We start from the raw sequence: 25,994 nt of genomic DNA, 5'->3' as shown, positions 1-25,994 counted from the left end.
CCCGCTGCCCGGCCTTTTAAAAAGCTGTTATTTCCCTTCTGTGATACTTGTGCTACTGCCATGTCAGCGCTCTGTTTATTCCATCTTTCTCAAAGGATAAGGAAGCATCAAACCACACTTCTAAACTTACCACGGATATTTCATATAGAGTTAATATGTGTTAAACCAGTGCAACATATCTTAATGTGTCTCTTTAAAGAATTATTATCCAGAATTATTATCCAGAATTATTATTATTATTATTATTATTATTATTATTATTATTATTATTATTATTATTATTATTATTATTATTATTATTATTATTATTATTATTATTATTATTATTATTATTATTATCCAAAGGCAGTCTCTTTGGAGAAGCTGGAACACAATGACTTGCCCTTCCAACTTTCCTATCTTTTGTTCAGGACAAGGGTGGAGTTCAAAAAGCAGGCAGTGAGGATTTCACCTTTGTTGTTAAGCCATGAAATACCTGAGAATAAATCTGACCCTAAATTTAGTCTGCCTGTAAAATAACTAAAGGAACAGTAACTGAAATTGAACAGGAATATGGTTGTTATATTTTAAATGTACTTTTCTCTGGATTCAGCACTCAGGTTAGTGGTCAAATCTCCTTTCCACACAAATCAATCACTTTGTGACTGACTTCAATAGGAGATTGATTTCCTACCTTGAACCTTGGCTACACCTTTGTACCTCCAGTTAAGCTATTTCTTCTCCATGTTTTCTGAAATTTACTCTACTTAGAGGCTCGCTGGTTCCTAAGTATTTCATAATGGAAAAGGTGCAGAACACATCAAATCAGGAACAAATAAATTGTTATTTTCCCTGTCCAAACTAAAGAGTTTCAAAGCAGGACTCAGGGCTTGAGAATTCTCCCGTGACCGCAGTGTTTGCCTGTTGCCAAGGCCTGTGGTGGGATCTGGATTCTTGTGGTGACAAAATAAGTTCCTCCACCACAAGTAAATGTCGTCCCCACAAAATGGAATAATTTCAAACTCAGCATGACAGTTAAAGCCCTTGGCTTTCAGCAAACTGCGACTTAAGCAGCAAATCAAACAACCCATTTTCTTTTTGATGCAGTGCCATGAGGTTGGCTACTTAGAATCTCACTTTTTGTGCAGTAATAAAATTCTCTTCTGCCCCTCGCTGTGGGGCACTGATGCTGCGACATGCATGAGAATTCCAGGCACATATGGGGAAAAATCAACTTGCCATGGAAGATTTACTGGTGAGGCAACGGTCAATTTTTTTCTTTCTCTGCAATTCTGAGCCTGGAACAGCTTCCTTGTCTCCAGCAGATGAGAACGAAATCTGGCTCATTTAATCTAATTTTGTCTCCGCCAACAGATCCTTCTCTCAGTTCTGGTCTGCAGAGCTGATTTTTATAATAGCTTCAATAGGGAAAAAAGAGAGAAAAAAATTAAAAAATCTCAGCATAGAGAGTCTCCAATGTTTCCTCTGGACATTTTGTAACTCCCACTGTTAACCAGTAACAGTGCATCTTTTTTATTTGAATAATGATGCCCATAACACTGGAAGCTCTAACATTTACTCAGCCAAGACCATTTATCTTGCTATAACAGGATCAGCATCTCAGCTGGGGCTTCTGGATGCTACTCTACTACAAACAAAATTAAAACCACCAGTCAGCTGAAATTAATAGTATATGGGAGCCACACTGTTACTCTGCTCACACACGGAAGGACGTGTGGAGGGTGTTAAATCCCAGCACAATGCACTGAGAGGAATGGATTTTTCCATAATTACCAAACCCCTTAGATAGCAGCTATCACCAGGAACCAGGAGAGCTCCTGAAAATATTGCTCCAACATTCCTAATGGATGGTTTTCCTCGTGGCTACGTAGGCAAGAGCTGGGTGCCAGCCCCCCCTCCCCCTGCGCTGCAATACGTAGGAAGCCTTTATTCCCAAACGGGAGCGTTTGCTTGCTGACATCACACGCGCTAGGATCCTTTTGTTTGCCTGTGTCTCCTGCATTGAAATGTTTGTCTGAGTCACAGATCCCGCTGCCTCCCTTCCCCTATGTCATGCTGCTTGCTTCAGAGCTTCTCCCTGACTCACACTTCTTAAATTTTGACACAGCCCGGTTTGCTGCATGGCAACTCGATACTTTTCCCTTTAATATTTTATTATGTAATTTTTATCTAAACCCTATAATGATGCAAAAACCACTGCTTTCTTTTTCCTTTTTTTCTTTTTTTTTGCAGCCTTTTTTGAATAGAGAGATTTTATGACTCAGATTCAGCACTGAATTTCGTTTCAAGGCAAAGCCAGTTTAGTGTATACTAAATAAAAAATTTAGGATAGTGACTCCCACAACTTGAATTCTCCATTTAGCTGCTGGCTGAGTTTCCTCAGCTCTAACGTTACTGAGAGCTCTGCCAAAAGGGGTCATCTCTGTGCTTGTGTACAAACACTTCTCATAATTGAAGTAATTACTATTTTGCAGTGCAGCACCTTTCTTCTCCTCTAATAACCTCCTTGATTTGTTTTCTCTTAATAAAAAGAGGACAAAAAGCTGCTGTGCTTTCAGTGTACATTCATTCCCTGGGTTTAGACTCTGGAGCTGCTGATATTGCTGGTGCCTAACTCTGGGTTTCCTCTTTATTACAGCCACGAACAAAAGAGATCCCGATTACAGCAAGAAATGAAATGAAGAACGTGGAAGTCAGGGCTATGCAGCAGTTTTGGTTCAAGCCTGAGCCATGGTAAAATATTCTCACTTACTGAGACAGGAACATAAAATTATCGTGCTGGATTAAATCCTTTGTCCTTCAGATCCAGCCTTTCATCTCTGTCGCTGCCACTACAGGATAAATGAGAAGTTCAAAGCAGAGCTTTGATTGTCCTTGACCAAGGACTTTGCGGCAGGTGAGGGCTAAAGCCCCACTCTGGGGGAGAACTGGAAGCTGCATTTCTCTTCCAGCATCCACTGCCTGTGGTGAGCACAGTGCTGTGTCCAACCTCCTCAAAATTCAGGTACACACAAAGCCACACGACTGAGCCACACGCCTGTCATTAAATGTGCTGTGCTCTCATTTCATTGTCTTTTTACCCACTGTGAAAAGATGGAGTTGTAGCCCCCACAACCCTCCCCCACCAAAAAAAAAACAAACAAAAAAAGCCCCAACCTCAAAGCTGAAGATGCTTGTTAGAGAAAATATAGATTTTTTTATTATAAAAGTACAGTTATTCCACACACAAAGGAATTTTGTGCCACAGAAATTTGCACATTGCAGTCTTAATGCTAAAATAAAGTCCCAAGCAGGAGCTGAAGTTGAGAGTCTCCCAGGCTGCCTTTGGCTGCACGTTCACGCTGCCCCTGCTCTCCTGCAGGTTTTTAACATTCCACTTTGGCATCACTGCTGCTTCTCCTCCTCTGTCCGTGGCCGTTTCCGAGGGTTCAGCTGAGTCCCCTCTGTGCTGTGAGTGACAGCTGGAGGCTGCACGTCTCGGAAGCCATGGGACTGCAAGATGGAAGGAAAATCATGTGCTGAGGCTTGTAGGGATAGAAAGCATGAGTAACCAGCTCCCAGAAGATCAGAATGAGGGATCATGCTGCCATTTATTCGGGATGAGCAGCCACAGAATGTTTATAGACCAGGTTAAGCTCAGCACTGCAAACTTTACAACACATGTGCCAACTAATGTCTGCTCAATTTGTTTTTTAGAGATATTTTATTTTCACCAACCAGGCTATCACTTTCATTTTACTGTTTATCACCCCTATGGCTATGAAAAACTGCTTCTCTGTAAATTAACTTATGTTGCCTATTTAAATAAATCAAAAGACAAATCCATCAGCTCCCACAGAAGCAAGGAGATGACTGGATTAATTGCCTCAGTCATTCTCAGAAACAAAACTGTGAATTTCTACAACCTAGGATATTTTTGTTCCATGTACCTACTTAATGAACTGAAAACATCAATGAGACATTGTAAGGGAACAGCAGAGCTGAATCTATCTCTAGACTGCAAAGACTGTTCCAGCATAGTAATTTATGGGACACAATGGGATGAAAACCTTTGACTGCCAAAAACTAAATGTAGAAGTGAAAACTACATGCTGCTACTCAGGAGAGTGCTTGAAGTGATCTATCTGGCCTAGTACCACTCATATATTCTGTTATTGTAGCTCACAATTTAATTTTTAACCATTTTAAAATATGAAAGATCTCGAAATCAGTTACTTAAACACGTCATGGATGCAGATGGAGATGATGAGATGTTGTGTGAAGCCTGCAACTCACTGAATTCCCATCTCCAGACAAATGCTATGCAGAGAGCACTGCTGACAGATCAGTGAAGACTCTCAGTGCAGGCTTAGCGAGGAAAGGCATTAATCAGAACCCAAAGTTGCTTTGCTGATCCAAAATGCTCAGGTAGACACAATGTGGGGACAAGAGCATTTTAGGAACGTTGACATTTTGGGTTGGTGCAGTGTGAGGAAAGCAGGCAGGGTTACCAGCAGACGTGACTCTTTCCAAATGCCAGTGTGTCCCACACCAAGATCAACCCCAAACCCCAGCAAAATGTCTTGGTTAAGTCTCCCATCCCTGCATTTCTATTTCTGAACGCCTCACCTCACCCAACCCGGGCTTGTTAAAGGAACAAACTGCAAGAGGTGCTACAAGGGCAGGATCTGTGCAGCCCCTCTGCTATTTATAAGCAACTCAAGTGTTATTCTAAAGAGCATAATGGGGAATCTTCAAGTTTAATGTTTCACTGCATCTAATCTCTGCCATTTCCCTGAGGCACAAAGGTGGATCTGTAGCCAAGTATCCACTTAATCCAGAATGCTGACTCCCAGTGAAAGCATTCCAAGGGTTATAAGGGCCAGAACATAAACAGGCTGCCCAGGATGGATGTCTTGCACTTGGTTACAGGCAGGAACCTTGAAAATACAAGAATTTTTTGTATATTTGCGAGGTTTGGTAGCGGATTTCAGATGGTGAGGATGTGGCTGCTGGAACCAAGGACAAAGTTCACTCTTTTGTCATTTTGAATTGTCCCTTAACGTCCTCTGGATTTACACCCTCTGCAGCAAGACTGGCAAGGGTAGATGTGTTTATTACCTGAGCAGTGCTCCCACTGCTGGACTGGCAGACCCTCCACAGCCCAGGGAAACACAATTCCTACCCAGAATTTAGATCCTGGGTCTCTGTCTTTCACTATGAAATAATCAGGTCACATTCCTGGGAAACTCAGGTGAATCAGCCGAGCTACTTACTCCCTTGTGCATAAATCAATTTCCATTTCTGTATTCTGCATTTAAGAATGAATCCTTATCAGCCTGTGGAAGAAAGGATTTCATGGGAGGGGAGTTCCACAGCCCCCTCAGAGCGGTGACTGACTCCAGCGTGCTGGAAAGGACAGGATAAAAAATCCCCAGAGCTCACTCATGAATTTACACATTTCATCAGCTCATGGGTGCTGAGCAGCCACTTTGCCAGTGGTACCAATCTGCACATTTCTGAGTCCTAAGGAATTTATTTATTTTTTTTAAATATCATTTTTTCTTGTATGCTGGTTATACACAAATCTGACTTGGAAACACTGGACATATATTGACATCTTTCAGTTTAACTATGGAATGAGAAATGGTAGCAGCAGAGTGTTATCAGACCTGAATTTCATGAAAGAAATGGGGATAATACATGTTTTACTAAAAGAAATCATCTGCTGAAGCAGTTCATCAGGATTAAGGGAGAAAAACACAGGGATAACCTTAAATTTTAACTGATCTTTGATTAGGATCCACTCTCAACTCTATTTCAAGATAGTGTGCATTCACACAGAAGAGAGCATAGCTGGTTTATGGTGCTTATAAAACTGAAAGAAAAAGGCAATTAAAGTGTCCAAGATAAAATCCATCTGTTTGTCAGCTGGAGAAAAAAAAGGACTCACATCACACAAGCCAAACAACCTTGGGATGTAGTTCCATTTCCCCTTCCAGTCTTTATAAAAGTATATATTTGCAGTATTTCCTCTGTCCAGGTGAGCACATTCAGGAGTGTGGGGTGGAAAAAATCCGATTTCTCTTTGAAAGTTTGAGGATCTCATCTGATAGCAGCATTAAAATCTGCAGAAAATGCTATGGCAACGTGTTTCCATGAGGACACGTAGCAAATAGTTATGGAATTGTACCTATGGATGTGACATTTGAGCATGTAAGAGTTGAGTGGTGCTGTCTTTTGAAACCTAAATACAGCTTAGCCAGCATCTCTTCTCATTAATATGTATCTAAGCACTCCACAATAGGAAATAATCACAGGATTTAACTAGGGATGAATAAGGACTCCAGTCATAAGCTGGAAGCTCCTTCTATGATAGGGACAGAAGAGAAAAATCTCTGTATATTGGCTGGGTATAGGGTCAGTGTAGGATAAACACAACGTGGGTTATACCACACATAAAGCAGAAATAGGGAAATACCTATGGAACAAACACTGGTGAGGCCTCTGGAATACCAAGTTTAATTCTGCTCTTCCTCATCCTTAAAAGATGAACTCAGCTGGAACAGATGCAAACCTGAGAAATCACACCCTACCTGACCAGGGAGAAAACAGTTCAGGCCTCCCAAAATGAGGGCTCAGATCATTCCTGTAACTGCACCTGGGCCAAAAGTTAACATCAGGGGCAAATAAAATAAGCAGCACCAGCAGCAGAACAGATGGGGACACGTTGCCTGAAAGTTTTGTCTGGAAATTGAAAGTATTTTAACTTTGTTTAAGTAGACAAAATGCTGGGTCACTTTTCTAAAGACAAAAAAGAGCAAATTACCCCTACACCTGGAAATATCCCAGTATTACTGCTTCCCTTCAGAAGGCAGCTGAAAAACAACACTAAGAAAGCAAAGACCATTCTGGGATTTGTCTGAAAATTCCTTTCCAGCTGGCAGTGTGCTCCCAGCTGTGAATCTCCATCCCCAAAGGAATACTCACTGTGATGTGATAGGCTATGGTGGACTCCTTCTGGCTCGGTGATTTGTACAACGTGGCCAGCCTGAGAAAACAAACCCCAGGGAATTCTGATTAATTAATACAGTAATAAAAATTCCAAACAGCCCAGTGACCAGACCCAAGTTTTCCTACAGTACCAGTGGAATTCTTAGGGATGTATTTTCATATAGGTCATTCAAACTGTGGATTCCCATCCTTACATGACCTGTCAGCTCAAACACAATCTAGACCTACTAAAAAGAGTGAATGATTAATTAGCCTTGTTTCATCACAGTATTTGATGACATTTTTGGAACAACATTCGTCATGAATTAATTCCAAATGTCACTTTCTTAAAATGCAAACAAAAAAGGTTTTGAGCACAACTCTTCCCTACTCTATTAAAGTTCTCAAAGAGGTTCTTTGACCTCTCAGAGCTGGGAGAGACCTTCAAGAATTCCAGTACTTCTGGGGAGGCTGTGTCCAGAGATTTCACAAGCCTGTCAATATAACCCAGAGGCTGGAGATGTTCTATTTCTAAGCCTGCCCTTGCCACTGACACACAGCACAACCTTGAGAAAATAGTTTCCCTTTTATTTCTCCTCTGACACTTCCCTGATTTGCTGCATTTAGACTCTAAGTAATACACCTGGATTTGTGTTCCACAGTAAATGATTGCATAATACAGAGAGAAAATTGCACAGCAGCTCAAAAGGAAAGGGGTTTTCAACCCTTGTCAGGGCTGCACCGTGCCCACCTCCCCAAAAGTCACCCTTACATAAGCCAATCTAGAAAGTGTTCTGCTCTCTGTAGCAAGACACCCTGCCAAAAATCCTGTTAATTATTTTCGGGGGGTTTTTTCCTCCCTGAGGTGCCATTCTATTAGAGAGCACGTAATTACAGCCTGAGGAACGCTGCCACTTCATGTTAGCTACACAGGGAATTCCTCAGAACACTCCAATGCTGGGTTATACTTGACAAAATTGCCCAAATCTGGAGCTGCAGAAGCCAGGCTTTCACAAGAGCTCAGCTGGAGCCTCTGACTCAACAGAGTCTTTCCTCCCAGCAAAGAGAACCCTTAGAATTAAGCTCTGACATTTTCAGCAGCAGAGAGAAAGGAGGAGACAGGTATTAGAGTTGGCTAAAGCACATCTAAAAAATATTTTTTAAAAGTCAAATGGATCCTCAAATGATCTTTGTGCCTCAATAACCTGATATCAAAACAACAAAACCACAATGGATCATCAGCTTTAGGCAGCCTGTGCAAAAGTAAGACAGCATTGAGCTATTTCTGCTTTTACAGCTGTATCCAGAATTGCTATTTCTGCAGGCCCCACTCCACTTTAGCTGCAGATTTCATCAGTAAATAAGCCAGGTTTATTTCTCCTTGGCTTGTTTTCTGCAGCTTCTCTCTGTAGCCTTCCTAGCTCTGTTGCACAAGAAAAAAAGTTCTTTTCATATATAAAATTAACTTTTGTTCACTCTGCAATCATTATGTTGATGCAACTTGTCCTAAAAAGCCTGTTAACTAATCAGTGATGTTAATTTAATTCTAAATTAAACAGCCTGCTGTAATCATCCTGCATTGCCTTCAAACTTAGGATTTAAAAACAAAACTCCCCAAGAAAGTGTCACCGCATTTTTCTTTCGAATTCAACAAGCAAAAACTCTGCACAACAACATTCCAGCAGCATTTCTGCTCACTGTTTGCACAAGATTAGGGAATTGCAGCACGGCTCTTTAATCTCAAGCTGCTGCATGGTGATATTATACACAGGAAAAATTTAACTGACCAGGAAAGAGAAATGACCTTGCAATATAGAGGGAAAAAAAGGAAACAGAGGAGATCTTACTGGAACAAACAGAATTTATCACTGTTTTTAGAAGGTTCAACCTCTGAAGCTCAGGGCCAGCAGCCTGTCCTGAGGGACACTGGCTAGGTGGCTTTAAAGTCTTCTTTGGCATCTCTGGCTTTGGACTGACTGGAGATGAAAATATCGAAGCAAAAAAGATCTGCTCAAAGAAATTATAGTGGCTACAGCCAACCATGGAGGAGTGGGAGGTTCTTTATAATGACAGTTGAAATTGCACCTCTTCAGACATAAAAATCACCTTGTAACCTACCAGCTCAATACTTGCACTGAGTCCATGGCAAAAATTTACATTAAAACGAGAAGACATTTGTTCAAAAAAACCCCCAGCCCTATCTTGCAAAATGCAGATGGTAAAAGAAATCTTCCACTCAGCCACCAGACCCTAAACCCTTGTGTGTGAACAACTGGGGAGCAGGAGCCTGACAGAGCCTGACACTGTCCCAGCCTGAACGAGAAAATTCCTGAGCCTCGGGAGCCTGGGATGTGACAGAGCAAGGGCAGGAGCCAAATTCAACCCCCTGCTTGGCCCCCATGGCCAGTTTGATTGATTCTCCAGTGCCATACTTGTATTTATATGGATTTTCCTCACATTTTCCCTCACCTCTGACTGTTGTCCCAGTGGAAGATTAAACGGACGGTGGCAGCGTGTCCCCAGCTTTCTCCTGAGGAACACAAAGTGACAGATCATTATCTCTTACACAGCCACCCTCAGCAAGCTGAAATGAAATTAATCTTCAAAAAAACCCCATGACTAAAACAAAATGTGCCTTTCTTGCAGTGATGCATCACATCTTTTTCACACTTGCAAGGATTTCACAACAAATACACCGGGACAAGGAATAACCTCTGTAGCCCATGTGTTTTATGGAAATCTTGATGCAATACTTCCATATTTGTAGAAAAAAATTATGGATGCCTAATAAAGGACAGGTACTAGACAAGTCTTGAAAACAGAGGCAGCTTGAAGAAGAGATTTGTCTAATTACTACTGAAGAAGTCTGGTGAGGAGGTCTAAATCCTACTTCAGAACTACGATATTCTGTCTCTCAGGCATAATTATGAGCAAACATCAGTCCCTTTGGGATACCAGCTTTGGGAGAAAGTCAATGATTATTAAAGTATTAAGGGCCCCTGAAGCAGTTTTCTGCTTCTGACAGCAAAATGCAAAATAACACAACCAAAAGCAGGGAGCAGGGAGGTGTGGTGGAAAGAGAAAAAGAGTTTGGATTTTTTTTCCTGCTCCACGGGCTCAGTCCCATTGTTTCAGCTCAAGTCAATGTAACCACAAGTCAATGTACAAACATCTTTATTGGGTGTTTTTTCCTGTGTTCATCCCTGTCAGCAGTCCAAAGATGGATTGCATTTGAAACCAGTCAAGTCTTCTCTGTCCACCTGCTCTTTCCTGTCCATTCCTGTCTCCCCCACATCCCCAGCTCCTCCTGCCCCCTGTGCTCTGGTATTTATTAGAGCACAGAGAAGGGAAAAAAAAATGATCCCACTGTAATTGAGACCTAGACCCTCTGGGCATCTTGCCAGGCCTTGCTCCACTATATCTGAGTTGGGATTAAAGATTTTGGCTCTCAGAAATGGCTCTGAGGCAGAGATCAAAACACATTTTACAATGGCTACAAATTCCACACCAGCACATTTCCAACTGCATTGAATATGAGTGAAAAATGCTACTGTAAAATGAGATATTTCTGAGTTGAACTGTCTGTAGATTAATATTTGACCTCCTTTCTAAATATATTTAGTAGAAATGTCTAGGAACACCCAGCTTAGCTATCACTACTGGGAAAGAAAGCTGTCCCCTTCATAAAGCTCCTGACTTAATACCTTGCAGCATCTGTGCTTTTTTCTTCCTTTTTTTTTTTTTTCCCTCATAATTAAGATCTTCCCTTCTGCTCAGGAGCTGAATAAGAGTTTAGAGATTAATGTTTTCCTGAAAAAGCAGATTCTCAGGCTTATCAATCAATGGGGGGAAAAACCCAATTTAGTGATTTTACTTGGGGCTTTGCTGCCAACCCCTCCCTCAACAGCTCCTTTGGCTACACCAAACCATGGAGGAGTGGGAGGTTCTTTAGCCTTTTTGCTGAGACTTTTGAAACACCATCTCTTCAGAGCAGGGCATCAAAACCCCTTGGTTAAATATTTTCCTGGCTGGTCCCAAGTTGCATTTTTGGAAGAGTTCACACTGCTCAGTTTAACAATACTGTAGTCACACACGCTGGGGAGAGTCACAGGCAGCTCCACAGGAGGTCATGTCAAATTAATTGTTTGTGAAAGAAAATATGCACGAGGCAAGGCAGGATATCTGGGAATTATAACCTTCCCTGAATGTCTTCACATTCGTTACTGTCCCCATGACTCAATAAACACAACAGCTCCCAAACAATGCTGGCCAGCGAAAAAAGACAGACTCTATTAGCTTTAATTGAGTTTGTAGCCAGAAAGGCTGCCAAAAATAATCCATCAGAGAGCAAGAGGCAAAACTGACAAAAAGGGTCAGATCCTGGGAGCTGGGTCTGCCTGCACAGCTCCAAATTCCACGTTCTTCACATTCCTGCAGGAGATGGGCAGTGTTTGTTCACTTTACCCTGTATTTCTGCCTGTACAGACTCTGGGAACATCTTTGCCTTTGTACTGTCCCCTTCTCTCTCCTCTCCAGAGCAAGGGAATCATTACTTAGCTCACAGAAACTGAAGAATTTGTGCCCTTTAAGCGAATCATAAAATATGCAAAGCTACAACCTAAAACAAGATTTAAATGCTGAACTTTTCCTTAATTTGTAGAAATCTCCACATCAGAACTGTTTTATTTTCCCCTGTGACTGCAGCAGAAAGGCATGGATGAGGTATCTGCTCATTACAGGGCAAAATTGAGCAGCCTGGGAAAAAAAAAAATCTTTAACCTGGCTCAGGGCAGGCTGTGCCTGAGGATCCCACACAGAAATTCCCTCTACATCATAACTGCAGAGATTCGAGTGATACAGCAAATATGAAATGCCTTTGCAAATAATTAATGGGACATGTTCAAGGGTAATGGGAAAATAAACAATTTAAACTGTTTGGGAGAGGCAGTGAATGGGTCTCGGGGAATTTAGGAAACTGCAGCTTAGTTTGGGGTATGCAACCATTAAGCTGGGTTCTTTTCTGAGTGATTTAACCTTCTCCTCACCACATCTCTGCTGGGGGTTTACTGCTCCCAAGTACATTTTTTGGGTGATTTTTCTTTGTACATAAAGCCAAAAGAAAGGAACTAATTTATCAATTTTCATCTCGAAGCTAATCACTTACCTAAAGCAGGTACCAATGTGGCCTGGCTTTGTCCAATCCTTGTTGTCATTTGGTTTGTCAGAACTACCTGAAAGAGGAAACAGAAGCAAAGAAATAAGAAAATCTCCTGGAAATCAGCTTACTGGTGGGAGGGAAGAGGGAATTTTCAAAAAAGCTTTTACTGATGAAACAGTTACTGAGGCAAAACTCTTGGCAACTGCGATGAGGAGAAACTGTAAAGGTGCCTCATCTTTTCAAAACAAATTAAGAGAACCATGTAAAAAATGTATTTTTGGTTTGAATGAGAGACTACTTTCATTCAAGACTTTAAAGAAATCTCAATTTCTCCCCCGCCAAGGAAGACAAGCTCCATACAACTTATTTATCCCACAACATTTATCCTAAATGCTGTTTGGATCTGTGTTCAGCTGCAGGTGACTTGCTCTGGCCCTCCATGAGGAGCCAGCTCTCAGTCCCTGGGGTAAATGACCTTGGTACTGGTGTTCACAATGTGCATTAGCCTGGTGATTAACTGAATTTCTGTGCCTTGTAGTCTAAAAATGCACAAGTGGGTACAACACAAAGCAGAATGGAAGTGAACAGACAGAGTGGGGGAGTGTTTTCGCAGCCCCAATCACTTGTGGGAGGCTCACAGACAGTCTAGGTTAGATCCCTGGTAGATGTGGGGGTGGATGAGACAGGAAAGAGACCGGAATATTAATGACAAAGTTCATTAAAAATGAAAAATTGTACCCATCTAAGACCCTGGGGAGTTCCATTGTTTGACATGCTCAGAGAGTTCTTGCTGGAGCAGCTCAGAAAAGTGTGAGAGCAAACAGTTCCACTGAGCACACCCTAAAACATCCCCACAGCTGAGAGCCCAGCACAGATACTGCACATTCTACAGAAGTAACTCACCCCAAGTGCACGGTAACAGCCCCAAATAGCCTCCTCACCTCCCTGCTGGAGAAGGGCTGGGCATCCTTGCCCTGAGTCCAGCTTTAGGATCTGACTTCCTACCATATTAGAGCATCCAGAGCTGCCTGACAAGCAATCCCTGGCATGCAGGCTGGATTTAGCCTGCTCACAGCTCATGGAACTAACTCAGACACCACTGACAACAGGGCCAATCCAAGCAAAACCATTCCTGAAGCTCTGACTCCCTTAGCAAGAGTTATTTAGCAACTTTGTGCTAACCTGCTCCCTGGTTCAGAAGAAATGATTCATATATTTTATCCTTGACCAGAGAAAAACATTGTCCAATGACAGCAGCTGCTGTTCAAGGTCACCAGGTACCAAACTGTGAGGGAAAGCACTCAGGAAACCCGAGGCTGTGCAGAGCCTGGAACATCATCTCCCTGGTGCCCAGAGCAGCAGGAAGGACACTTTGGGAATGCTGGGCTCTTCCCTTCCCACAGCTCCCAGAGGAGGCACAAGAGCAGTTTTATTTTTAGCAGCTCAGAACAAAAGCCAACTGCGCCAGAGAGTTGTGGGTGACAAGGTCACAAGTCACCTGGACACTGTTAGAGGCATAAACAGCATTTTGAGGGCTGGGGAAGCTCCAGTTCCTGAACAAAGCTTCTCTGAGCAGCCAGAGACTTCCAAAACAACTTCTGGAACAGCTGCAGCCTCCCAGTGCCATCTGCTGGCTGCGGGTCTGCTGCCTCCAGACCGCCAGTGACGTACAAACAATGCCCAGGAAGGAGGCTCTGGGTTTCCATGGATGCCAGAAGGCCTATCCAGCAGATAAAGTGGTTTTTCTCCCTAGGAACGCTAAAACCATAATTTATTTTTACACAGAGAGTGGAAAGTTGTGTTGGAACTGCTGAATGCTCCGAGGTATTTTTTTAGGTAAAGTCACCAGAGGAGCATCCCTTGTCCAAATCATTGGAGGTTATGGCAAACAGCATTAGAAATGCCATGCTACCACTTAATTAAGATCCACTGTTGATGCAAATTTTACTTATTTTGGGAAGTCTAGGAATTTCCCACCTTTTAGGTGTTTTGCCTTTGCGATCCCTCTATATTTATCAACTAAATGCAGAGGGTATTACAGCAGTTTCACTTTGCTATTCAGAGACAAGAGCAAATCACATTTCCTTAATTCTTTGTAAAAAAAAAAGCAGCAGCATCGTTTGGGACTGCAGCGTGCCCTGGACTCACAGCTGCCTTGTGGTCGTTGGCTAGGATGATGAGCTGCTGGGCCAGCCCGTTCAGCAGCCGCGTGCGCAGGGACAGGTCCTCGAAGTCGTGCCGAAAGGGAAAGGCAATCCCATCAATCACCACCAGCCGCACCTAAACGCAGGAGGAAAGATCAAAACCTGCCATTAACATCCTAAAAATAATGACAAAAAGCAGCAGGAGCTGGTTTTAGGTGCACTGGAATGTTTTGTTTCATCCTTAGGTGAACACGGCTGGCAAAGCTGGATTTAAAGGCTTGCAGAGGAGAAGCTGGAGAAAATAATCATTAAACAGCAGAACTGTACTTCAGTCAACTCTCCACAAACACCAGTTAATTCACCTGCTCCCTCAACAATTAAATCCAAATCAAGACCAGATTTCAGGCTCTCTGGAGCCACTGCTGAGATAACTCAGCTGTTATCAGTGATCTGTCTTGGAAACACAGAGTTCAGCAGATGCCCAAAGATATTCCAGGCACACTGCACTGGAGCTGAGGATCTATCTTGCCTCAAGATGTTTGCTTTGCTGAATTATTTCTTTTGTAGCAGTCATTAGCTGAAGTCAGAGCACGCTGCAGCTGCTGGCTCATCACCCTCAAGACTCTGTATAAACATTAGTCTGGGATTTTGATTTATTCTAACTTCATTTGTTGTGGCTGTTTTGATGACCCAAGTCTGAAATTCAGGAGGGAGATGGATGGTCTTACAGTTCCTGCATGTTTAGATGTTACTCAAAGTTCTTGCATTACTGCACAAGATAAAGTGGAAATAACACAAAAATTCTGATTTTCTGCATTTCTGATTTAACTCATTACTGGGAAGTCTCTTTATAACTGGAACATAACAAACCTGCACAGACCTCACTGTGAAATGGTCCTGGGCCTCCAACTGAAAAAAAAAAAACAAACAACCCTCCCTTGCAAAAGAAGATTAAATAGCTGGGATTAAAAGAAGACATTCATCATTTTCTCATTTTCTCTCCATCCTACAAATTCTTTTCCACGAGTCTGGTACATCCTCCTCATGTATCATTTCTTTAAGAACAATCAGTTTAACAGCATAAACATGACTCATACTAGACAGGGATGTATACACAGTTATATAACTTGGCTATCACAAATATGTCCAGGTAGGATGCAATTTAGTTAAATTTCTCCCAGACAGCAGACAGGAAAATTTAAAGTATAAAGAGAGCGTGGTAACACCTGTCTTGTACTTGGGTCTAGGAGACCTTTAAGAATTAGGTTTTTTACAACAAGAATATTTTCTGACAACCTTTTTCATATTGTTAACAAGATCTCAAACTAATTCCTATTTCCAAATGGCACATTTGGATCTCTTAACTCTACATCTTTCTTATCTCTAAACCTCTATAACTTTTTCTCTCTTCTAACAATCTGGAGGCTTCCTGTGGTCCCAGACTGGGCTCCAGAGGGATCAGACTAATTTTAATGAGAGCTGGACTGCAAGGAGCAATCTGTCGAGTCACTTCTGGCCTGTCCAAGGAATCAGCAGAAGCTCTTGTGGTTCTCCTGCAACCTCCAGCACTCGAGGCTGCAGGCCAAGCCCAGATAATCAGCACAGATGGCTGCAGGAGCTGCAGCCCAGTGGAACTGTGCTAATGAAGCCGTGTACTTTCCACAAGAGCAAACACAACAGGGCACTGTTAGTACCTGGCAGGGAAAGGGAAATTCCAGACCACACCGAGCAGAAGTGAGGCTCCCATCCGTGTTTTCGAGAACAGCTCCCAAAAATGAAAATAATTTTGGAATAGATGCAAAAGACATTCTAATCCAACACTGATTTGTGCTCTGATAGAACAAGGCACAGTCATATTTCCCAGATCCTGACAGGGAGTGATCTGCAGTGCAGAACCCAGAAATCTGGAGGGGAGGTGGTGAAAATCTGCCTTACAATAGCATTTCCCTAAGACATTAGGTACTAAGAAACTTTCTGGCTGCAGTCCACCCAAGAGTCAAGCTGCAGGCTCTGGTTGCTTGTAGCAACAGAAGATGCACTGAAAAGAAGAGTCACTTGGATGGTGCAGGATATTTCTGGTCCTCAGTGATCTTTTAGGGTAAAAAACAGTGGCACCAAACCTTTCTGATGGCACCCTCATGGTCACCACACAGCCCCTGGCTCCGAGGCTCTTGTGTGGAGCAGTTCTGTGCTGATTCACAGCTCAGTGCTCACAGAAATGGAACATGTGGCAGCACAGACCCAGCGTCCTCAACTCCGAGTGGAAATTCAGGAGGACGGCAAAAGCAAATTACTCTTGAGAGAATTGGGATGGGAACAAAAAGGCAAACAAGCAGAAGGCTTTACATTTGTACTCTGCCATCAGCCAATATTTTACTGCCAAGCTGACGAGGTACCAAGGTGTTTACTCCTGTTACTACAGCAGACAAAAAATCTTCAGCGTGAAGATGAGTGACACCTCCTGACAAGCCTGCAACAACCCTCACCTTGGAATGCTCTGCCAGGAATTCTGGCAGGAGGTAGACCTGGGCCAGCAGCTCTGTGTAGTCACGACAACGGAAGTAATAGATGTGAGAGAGGATATTTTCCAGAGAGAAAGTCTCCAAAGCTTTCCCATGATCTGAGAACAAAACAAACAGATGAGTAAATGAGTCAGAAGTCTGTACGAGCATATTGTTACTTTCATCATCCCACCAAACCCTGCCCTCCACTCATAGCAACAGCAAAGCCCCCAGAAACAGAACAGGCAAGGTAAGGAGTGTGGAAACATGTTTTCCATCTGGCTTGAAAGTCAGGAAGGTGGTGAGCAGATGCTATCCCAGCATTTGCACACAGACACACCGGAGCCTCCCAGGGAGGCCTCCAACAATGAAAAATTTATTTCTGAGGGAAGAACTTCTCCAGTAAATCATTTTCAAGCCAGAACACCACCAGAGGACATCAGGGACTATTAATCATCCCTTGTTTAATATACAGGCAGTAACTCATTTAATACAGTGTCTTTTTACCTCAGTTCAAACAGAAGTTTGGTGCATAAATTCTCCATGAGCAAGACAAAAGTTGTGTCCTTATCCCCAAGAGACCACAACTTAGAGAATAAAACTCTTATTAAAAGCAGCCCGGCTATATTCACTTTATGGAGGAGCTACGGTTTTACTCTATGGGCCTTCAGCAGCAGCATTGCCTAATAAAATTCTGCTGTTCCTTTTTTCTTCCCCACCTGTTCCTGTGTTTTGAAACAAAACACTCAGTTTTGCTCAACAGGTGGAAAAATGATCAATAAGGTGCTGCAAATATGATCATTAATGTGCCAAAAAATTGGAAGCAAGGAAAGAAAAGAGGAAAGGAGGAAGGACAAACACCAAAACCGCACATGCCACCTTAAAACCCCCAAGATCAAAATGTTCACAAAATCACCATGTAGAAAAATAATAATTTTCGAAGTAGCCTAGCTCAGTCTGCTCCAGACACAGATGTAGTTCAAGGTTTGATACACACAGGTGGAAATAAAAAGCTGTCAGCAAACACTCCAAAAGTAACACTGCAGCCTACGAGACACTTGTTTCACTCCATCCTTGCCTCCTCCAGAAAGAAATAACGTAGCAACGTACCCTCCTCTTGCTGAGCCTCGGCAATGAGGTGGCAGTGCTGCACACAGGCAGCTGCGATCTCCACCACTCTGTCCACCATAAAACTTCCCTCAGTGTCAATGAACACGGCTTCTCCAGCAACACCCCCGAAGCACTCCGGGATCTGGACATCCACTGCCAGCTGCATGCTGCATTGGAAATAGAAACAGAGATCAGGATTTGCATCCCACAGCTCACTCCTGCAGGGATATTCCTGCTGAGGAACACACAGGACAGTGTGACAACCATTACTATATTTCTAATGCTGGAGAAGAGTCAGAGATTGCAGAAGAGCTGAGTTAAACAAAAAGCGATTCCTGGTTGCACACAAGTGACGGGACAATGGAATACCACAGCTGCGTTTTGCCGACACCGGGCGCTCCGCAGATCTCGGTGATTTTTGTCAGCTGCACTCCACCTCCCAGGATGTTGTCCAGTGCAGAACAGAAGGTGATGATGAATCCCTGGGTTTGCTCCTCTTCCAGCAGCTCCAGGGCTGTGCATTTCCTGGTGGCGCCTGATCCCCCAGCCGTCCTTGCTGCATCCCCCTGGCACTCCTGCCTCACCACCTGCAGCGCTTCCAGCGCCTCTTCCCTGGAGATTCCGATTTCTACAGAAGCCAAAACCACAAAACACCACCTTTATTTTATATAAGGAGTGGCCGATTCTGCAGCACAACACAAAATGATCCATGTTCACCCACTGAGGACAATATGCGCACAGCCCTGGCACTAATGGTGTGATTTTCAAACTTTTATTGTCATAGGTAATAAAACTATTGACAATCAAAATCCCAGACTGGTTTGGGTTGGAAGGGGCTGTAAAGACCACCCAGTTCCACCCGTGCCATGGGCAGGGACACCTTCCACTGTCCCAGGCTGCTCAAAGCTTCATCCAGTCTGGCCTTGGACACTTCCAGGGATGCAGGGGCTTCTCTGGCAACCTGTGCCAGGGCATCCCCACCCTCACAGGGAAGAATCACTACCAACTCCTTGAAAAAAGCAATTTTCTAACTTCAAACAAGCATATTTTGTTTAAATCAGACAGTAAAAAGAAGAAGGAAGCTGGGAGAAGACGAGGGATGAGCCTAACAGAACCCTTTCGTTTTCCTGCATCTCATTTACATCCATCAGTGTCAGCTGATCTTTAACCAGAATCGTCTTTTTCTAATTATTCACTGCGCCCATTTCCCGGAGGCCTCACTGGGGCGTCCCAGGGGCCGCGACGGAAGAGGAGGAAGGGCCCGGAAGATGCCGGGGAGGCCCCGCGGGGCCCAAGACCGCCGGTACCTTTGCTCAGGCCGCAGGGGCCGGTGTCCAGCAGCTCCTGCGCCGTCTGGAAGCCGGCGGCGGCGAGGCGTGCGCGCAGGGCGGGGGCCAGCGGCAGCGTGCCCACCTCCCGCTGCATGGCGGCACCGCCGCCGGGACGCACCGGCCCCGGGCACGGCGCGGATCGCCCCGGACACGCTGCGGACACGCTGCGGACACGCCTCGGACACGCCTCGGACACGCCTCGGACACGCTCCGGACACGCCTCGGACACGCCTCGGACACGCCCAGCGAGCGGCGATCGCTGCCGGCCCCGCCCACCGGCCCCGCCCCTCACGGCCTGGCCCCGCCCCCGCCCCGCCCTGGCGCGAACGCGGCGGGCGGCGCGGCGCATGCGCGGAGCCGTTCCCGCGTGTCGCGGCCGTTCGGGCGGCGGGTGAGCGCAGCCTCGTGGGCCGCGCGCGTCCGCGGGCTTCGGGACGGGGCTGGAGCGGGCGTTCCCCACCCGGGAATGCCGCTGGATGTGCCCCGCCTGTTCCAAGCCGCTGCTTCTGGCAGGTTCTGTGATCTCCCCGTTGTCACCTCTCCTGTCCCCGCGGTGCTCCCGCACCTGCCGGTCCGAGAGGGGACTGTAAGGGAGGGCAGGATGCAGTTTTCCCTTTCCATCTCTGGATATTTCTGCAGGAAGCAGATGTAATTTAGGGCTTCTGCAGGTTCTGAAGTCAGAAATAAGTTCTTTACGCTGAGGTGCTTTGCAGGTTAGTGACGTTTCCTACCTTTTCCCAGTTCTGCTCAGGAAAGAAGATGGCTCATCCCATCCCTCCCCCATTTCCATGCCCAGTCAAGCTTGGAACTGTAAAAGGAGACTCCTTGGAAGCTGACCTGCATGAGTATGTCAGGGAAGGGAACTATGTGAAAGTGAAGAAGCTTCTGAAAAAAGGTAAAAGCTAAGTTCAGACAAGTGCTGGCTGAAAAGATTTAGCTTTCCTGTATTGTTTTATTCCTGGTAAAAAATAGTATACTGCTTGTAGAATTCAACTGTCTGAGTGAAATATGTTAACAAAATGATTGATAGCTGCCCTTTTCTATAAGTGGGACTACTTTTCGAATCAAAAGATGTATTAAAATAAGTTAATTGAAAAGAAAAGGAATCTTTGATTGGTAAAGTGCTCATAAGGACATGATTGAGGCATTGTAGAACGAAAATTCTGCAATTCAGCTGTAGGAGTATCCTCCTTAAATGGGGTTTTACTTCGGATTGTCAAAGGCTTAAGGTTCGGTTTAGACCTTAAGCATTTTGACAACCAGATTTGTAGCCACACAGAAACAGGGGATTTTGTACATGAAACCAAATATTCGGTGCAGTTTTGTTTCGGTTTTAGGATCACGGACCTCGGTGGGTTGTGCAGATCCAGAACGGGTTCCCAAAGCGGGGCTGGGCGGGGCCGGCGCTTCTTTGCGGGCGCGCATCTGATTGGCCAGCGGGAGCAGAATATGCAGATCAAGGGGGCGTGTCCCGCCAGCCGCCACGCGCGGCCGTTCCGCGGGCCGCGGGCGCTCCCGGCGCGCTCGGGGCGCGCTCCCGCGGCCGCGGGCGCTCGGCGGGGCCGCGCCGGCTCCTGTCGGGGGCGCGCGGGGTGGGTGTCGGGGGTGGCCGTGCGCTGAGCGCGGGGGGCGGTGTGCGGGAGGCGCGCGTGTCGGGGCGGTGTGTTAAGACTATACTCTCAGGGATCATTTCTGTAGTTGGTCACTAGAGGAGAGTGATCGCCTGTGAGCGGCGTCACAAGCCACGAGGAGGAGCGGGGTGTTCTCTCCTGAGCGCGAAGCGGGCGGGCGGTGCTGCTTGTGCAGGGGCCGCTCGCCATTGATGACCGTTCCCGGCCCTCTGTGTGGGGCTCGGGAGGGAGAGAACACGGGCTGAGTGGTTTGTGGCCCTTTTTTTATCATGGTAAAAAAAAGAATTATAGCGAGCAGTGAGCGCTGACCCCTGCCCAGGGGAATTGTCCTCTCCCCTAGTGACCGCGCAGTCAGCTTGTCGTCGCAGTGACACGCTGGGGCCACCCGCAGGAAGGCAGGGAGGACTCACACGGATTTAGGCTTTATGAGGGTATTCCGGCCGATGGTATTCTCCGACCCCTCTTTAGCGCAGGGCAGGGGGGCTTCCTTTGGTGCGACGTCTCTGGTGAACGGTGATGGTCAGAGAGTGACTGGGACAAACGGGAACCGGTTCTGGATTTGCCTTTCATCGTCTGTAGAAGTGGGTGTCGGTCAGGCTACAAATTCTGCTGGGATTTAGAGAGCAAGTGCTCCGTGTTGTGCTGTTCATACCGAGCAGAAGGCTGTGCTGTGGGGTCCGTGCTGCTCTGGCTGACCCCAGAGATGGAAGGGCCGGAATTCATTAAACAGTGCCCTGTGGGGTTTTTCTTTCTGGTACAGGAATGCCACCCTGCAAGTGTCAGGAGAGGCTGCGAGCCAGCGCACCCCCCCGTCGGCAACCGTGCTGCGCCGCCGCTGTTGGTACCGGGGTCTTCTCTGTTGGCCCGGGGCAGAGGCAGCACGGGCGGTGGCGGTCCCTTGTGTCGTGTCGCGACAGCTGTGACAGCCCGCGCTGGGGCGGCAGCGTCACTTCTCCTAGAGGGAAGGAGGCGGGGCCGCGCGGCAGTCCTGCTTCGAAAACGCATCTGATTGGCCAGCGCGGGCAGAATATGCAGATCAAGGGGGCGTGTCCCGCCAGCCGCCACGCGCGGCCGTTCCGCGGGCCGCGGGCGCTCCCGGCGCGCTCGAGGCGCGCTCCCGCGGCCGCGGGCGCTCGGCGGGGCCGCGCCGGCTCCTGTCGGGGGCGCGCGGGGTGGGTGTCGGGGGTGGCCGTGCGCTGAGCGCGGGGGGCGGTGTGCGGGAGGCGCGCGTGTCGGGGCGGTGTGTTAAGACTATACTCTCAGGGATCATTTCTGTAGTTGGTCACTAGAGGAGAGTGATCGCCTGTGAGCGGCGTCACAAGCCACGAGGAGGAGCGGGGTGTTCTCTCCTGAGCGCGAAGCGGGCGGGCGGTGCTGCTTGTGCAGGGGCCGCTCGCCATTGATGACCGTTCCCGGCCCTTTGTGTGGGGCTCGGGAGGGAGAGAACACGGGCTGAGTGGTTTGTGGCCCTTTTTTTATCATGGTTAAAAAACAGATGTAATTGGGCAGTGGTTACATTCGTGCAATCTCAGAATTCGCTGCCTCCTCACTCCTGACCCCAAGTGCCCTGACCTCATGGCGTACAACTCGCTCCAGGGACGGGGACTCAGCCACTGCCCTGGCCAAGTGTGCCCGTGCTTGGTAACCCTTCCAGTGAATAAATTCTCCCCGGTATCAATCTAAAACCTCCCCTGGTGCAACCCGAGGCCTTTTCCTCTCATCCTGTCACTTGTTCCGTGGAGGAGACACAGACCCCACCTGTCTGTGTGCTCTGTTCAGGCAGTTGCAGGGAGGGTGAAAGTCCCCCCTGAGGCTCCTTTCCTCCAGGCTGAGGCCCCCCCGCTCCCTCAGTTCAGAGGGATCTCGCTCCTCAGCAGATCTGTGACCCTTCCCGAAATGTGTTCCCTTCTCTGGACACTCTCCAACCCCTAAATATCCTTCTGTTTGTGCTGGGGTCAAAACTGGGCACAGGATTCGATGTGTGGCCTCACCAGTACCAAGTACAGGGGGCGGTCACTGCCCTGGTCCTGCTGGTCACACCCTTGCCGGTACAAGCCACGTTCCATTGGCCTTCTGGGCCAGCTGGGCACACTGCCCGCTCCTGTGCACCCACTATCGAGCGGCATCCCCAGGCCCTTTTCCCCCGTGCAGCTTTCGAGCGACTCTTCCCAAAAGCCTGCAGCGTTGCAGGCGGTTCCTGTCAGCTAGGGCCCATCAGCGGGTGACAAGGGACAAGGGAGACCCCGGTGGCGATTTCGCCTCCCGGGACGTGTCCTGGGCCCGGCGCGGGGCGCGGCGGCGGCGTCCCCGATCGGGAAGGCGGGGCAGGGGCGGAGCCACGCCAGCGCGCTTCTGATTGGCCAGCGCGGGCAGAATATGCAGATCAAGGGGGCGTGTCCCGCCTGCCGCCACGCGCGGCCGTTCCGCGGGCCGCGGGCGCTCCCGGCGTGCTCGGGGCGCGCTCCCGCGGCCGCGGGCGCTCGGCGGGGCCGCGCGGGCTCCTGTCGGGGGCGCGCGGGGTGGGTGTCGGGGGTGGCCGTGCGCTGAGCGCGGGGGGCGGTGTGCGGGAGGCGCGCGTGTCGGGGCGGTGTGTTAAGACTATACTCTCAGGGATCATTTCTGTAGTTGGTCACTAGAGGAGAGTGATCGCCTGTGAGCGGCGTCACAAGCCACGAGGAGGAGCGGGGTGTTCTCTCCTGAGCGCGAAGCGGGCGGGCGGTGCTGCTTGTGCAGGGGCCGCTCGCCATTGATGACCGTTCCCGGCCCTGTGTGTGGGGCTCGGGAGGGAGAGAACACGGGCTGAGTGGTTTGTGGCCCTCTTTTTTTATCATAGTTTAAAAACAGGTCTTGCCACTAAATGCCTCAACACAAAACTCAAAACTCTGTGTGTGGTTTTATTCCTACTGCAGAGGGCTCACGCATCTTGGGACAGCGGAGCCCTCGCGGTGCCGCGGGTGCTGCTGATGATCACCGATCCCCTCCGGATCACAACCAAAGTTCCCATTTTTTAATCGGTAATCGGCAGCTACAGACAGGCAGAGAAGATTAAACAGTTGTGCTGTGAAGCTCGGGGGCTTCGCTCATATTTAGTTTAAAGCAAAAGGAATCGCGATCCCCACAGGAACTGGGCAGGTCAGCGGGACTGGGCAGTAACTGAGGGAGGGTCATTCCAGCCGTGGGACATCGCCACCACTGACCCACTGACCACCTATTCATAACAACCCCCGGCACAAGCGGAGGGAAAAACAGCACAGAAAACGAGAGATACCAGTAGTAAATAAGAGGTTGAGTACTAATTAATAAAGTGATGCAATTTGTAAGCAATGAATGCTGACGCATTCATAAAAACGTACACGGTCTTGATAATCGGAGAGCCGGCTGTCCGGGTGAACCACCCAATCTAGAATAAAACAACAAACTAGAATAAAAGCAACAAATAGCTCTCGCCTCGGTGCGCGAATGGGCTCTGCAAAGTGGGGAACGAGCGGGCGCTCGGGATGACTCTGCCAAGCGAAAGGGCGAGAAGGGGCGAGCGTGTTGTGGCCAGCGAGCTGCCGGGGGCCGAGTGTGCGTGGAGCGGCCGGGTGTCCGTGGAGCGGTCAGGGCCGGGTGTGCGTGGAGCGGCCGGGTGTCCGTGGAGGCGCCGGGGCCGGGTGTCCGTGGAGCGGCCGTGTCGGGGATGGCAGCGGAGCCGCTCGCTGCCAGCGCAGCGCGGGGGAGTCGCTCATGGGCGGGGCGACAGCGCGCTCGCTTCTGATTGGCCAGCGGGAGCAGAATATGCAGATCAAGGGGGCGTGTCCCGCCCGCCGCCACGCGCGGCCGTTCCGCGGGCCGCGGGCGCTCCCGGCGCGCTCGGGGCGCGCTCCCGCGGCTGCGGGCGCTCGGCGGGGCCGCGCGGGCTCCTGTCGGGGGCGCGCGGGGTGGGTGTCGGGGGTGGCCGTGCGCTGAGCGCGGGGGGCGGTGTGCGGGAGGAGCGCGTGTCGGGGCGGTGTGTTAAGACTATACTCTCAGGGATCATTTCTGTAGTTGGTCACTAGAGGAGAGTGATCGCCTGTGAGCGGCGTCACAAGCCACGAGGAGGAGCGGGGTGTTCTCTCCTGAGCGCGAAGCGGGCGGGCGGTGCTGCTTGTGCAGGGGCCGCTCGCCATTGATGACCGTTCCCGGCCCTCTGTGTGGGGCTCGGGAGGGAGAGAACACGGGCTGAGTGGTTTGTGGCCCTCTTTTTATCAAGGTTAAAAAATAGGTTGGCTTCCTTACCTACACTACCCTTCCCCTCTTTATTCCTATCTCTCGTCTGTATATGGTCATCTCCTTCCCGTCTGTCAATTAATTCCACACGGGAATTAATTACTTTTGAACAAAATCAAAACAACCCAATACTGGAAATCACCGAGGGTTCTGACTGGAGAGGGACCCCCAAGCATCATTGAGCTCATCCTGGAGCAAACGGCCCATGCGGGGATCGAACCGGTGACCTTGCCCTTATCAGTGCCATGCTCTGACTAATTACTAATTTACTTATTTATTAATTCTGTTCTCCTGTGTTCGGTGTGCTCATCCAGCTCTACCTATATATCCATCATTTGTACTTACACAGATGATGGATATATATATCCATATATATATATTTCCACATATATATATACTTATACACCCATCTCTCTAATTTAAACAGTACATATAAGTCCTTACTAGTTCCTTACATGTAAATGTCCTTACAACATGTAAAAATACAATTTATTACTTATACATCCTTTATTTAAAGTCCTCGTGGGCAAGCAGTTCTTGCAATCCTTATAGAAAGTCGCAAAAAATATAATTTGCTCTTTTTCCCCAAAATTTCTGCTGCTGTATTATCTTACCTGCAGCAGCTCAGAGCAGCCAGTTCTGTGGAGATGAACCACCAGCTTTTATTAAAACAAGCACCACCTCAGAATATCTTTGGTTTCCTTGCAGGGACTTTTGTCGATGCTGTGAATTCCATGGGCCAAACCTGTCTCTTCACTGCTGCACTGCTGGGGCTGGGTAAAATAGTGGATGTGCTGCTGGAATATGGCTCGGATGCCAATCAGTTGAGTATCAAACATTTATTATTTTTAATGAGAATTAATCCTGGAGTGGGTTTAATCACCGTGAAACACAACATT

General features: G+C 47.4%; 2 protein-coding genes and 4 non-coding genes across 9 annotated transcripts in view; 5 read left to right on the top strand and 1 right to left on the bottom strand.

The window, feature by feature from the left end:
- Nucleotides 1–3,172: 3,172 nt before the first annotated feature.
- RAD51C (RAD51 paralog C) lies at nt 3,173–19,580 on the bottom strand. Of its 2 annotated transcripts, XM_063402796.1 has the most exons (9): nt 19,193–19,580; nt 18,255–18,513; nt 17,886–18,052; nt 16,761–16,894; nt 14,279–14,410; nt 12,137–12,203; nt 9,442–9,502; nt 6,970–7,030; nt 3,173–3,492 (listed from the first exon to the last, which is right to left on the bottom strand). In XM_063402796.1, the coding sequence occupies exons 1-9, from the start codon at nt 19,563–19,565 to the stop codon at nt 3,385–3,387; spliced, it is 1,362 nt and encodes a 453-aa protein (XP_063258866.1). In that variant the 5' UTR covers nt 19,566–19,580; the 3' UTR covers nt 3,173–3,384. The 2 variants fall into 2 exon arrangements, with proteins under 2 accessions (XP_063258866.1, XP_063258867.1); XM_063402797.1 differs by lacking the exon at nt 9,442–9,502.
- Nucleotides 19,581–19,625: 45 nt separating this feature from the next.
- TEX14 (testis expressed 14, intercellular bridge forming factor) overlaps nt 19,626–25,994 on the top strand; it is a 28,788-nt gene continuing 22,419 nt past the window's right edge. For 2 of the 3 annotated variants that reach the window (XR_010081065.1, XM_063402794.1), the window contains exon 1: nt 24,805–25,918. Coding sequence is in view for 2 of the 3 variants with exons in the window: in XM_063402794.1 (XP_063258864.1) it covers nt 25,743–25,918 (176 nt within the window). In the remaining variant the exon portion in view is untranslated. Of the gene's footprint in view, nt 20,112–24,804; nt 25,919–25,994 lie in introns of those variants that run through there. The other variant, XM_063402795.1, reaches the window with a different exon arrangement.
- Nucleotides 20,884–21,097, top strand: LOC134554466 (small nucleolar RNA U3). Its single transcript, XR_010081260.1, has one exon. It is a non-coding gene; the product is annotated as a small nucleolar RNA U3 (small nucleolar RNA).
- LOC134554447 (small nucleolar RNA U3) lies at nt 22,095–22,308 on the top strand. The gene has a single exon (XR_010081242.1). It is a non-coding gene; the product is annotated as a small nucleolar RNA U3 (small nucleolar RNA).
- LOC134554467 (small nucleolar RNA U3) lies at nt 23,442–23,655 on the top strand. The gene has a single exon (XR_010081261.1). It is a non-coding gene; the product is annotated as a small nucleolar RNA U3 (small nucleolar RNA).
- Nucleotides 24,843–25,056, top strand: LOC134554459 (small nucleolar RNA U3). The gene has a single exon (XR_010081254.1). It is a non-coding gene; the product is annotated as a small nucleolar RNA U3 (small nucleolar RNA).

Source organism: Prinia subflava, chromosome 8, assembly GCF_021018805.1.
Source record: "Prinia subflava isolate CZ2003 ecotype Zambia chromosome 8, Cam_Psub_1.2, whole genome shotgun sequence".
NCBI classification, from domain to species: domain Eukaryota; kingdom Metazoa; phylum Chordata; class Aves; order Passeriformes; family Cisticolidae; genus Prinia; species Prinia subflava.
Note: the sequence above shows the minus strand (reverse complement) of the source record. Positions and strands in the feature narration are given on the sequence as shown.

Excerpts from the sequence above, each read along its gene's own strand:
- RAD51C (XM_063402796.1), bottom strand. The coding sequence starts at position 19,565 with ATGCGCCGCGCCGCCCGCCGCGTTCGCGCCAGGGCGGGGCGGGGGCGG. Across the intron at positions 18,053-18,254 it reads GTCGGCAAAACGCAGCTGTG|CATGCAGCTGGCAGTGGATG; the intron begins GTATTCCATTGT and ends TTTCCAATGCAG. Across the intron at positions 3,493-6,969 it reads CCATAGCCTATCACATCACA|TCCCATGGCTTCCGAGACGT; the intron begins GTGAGTATTCCT and ends TCCATCTTGCAG.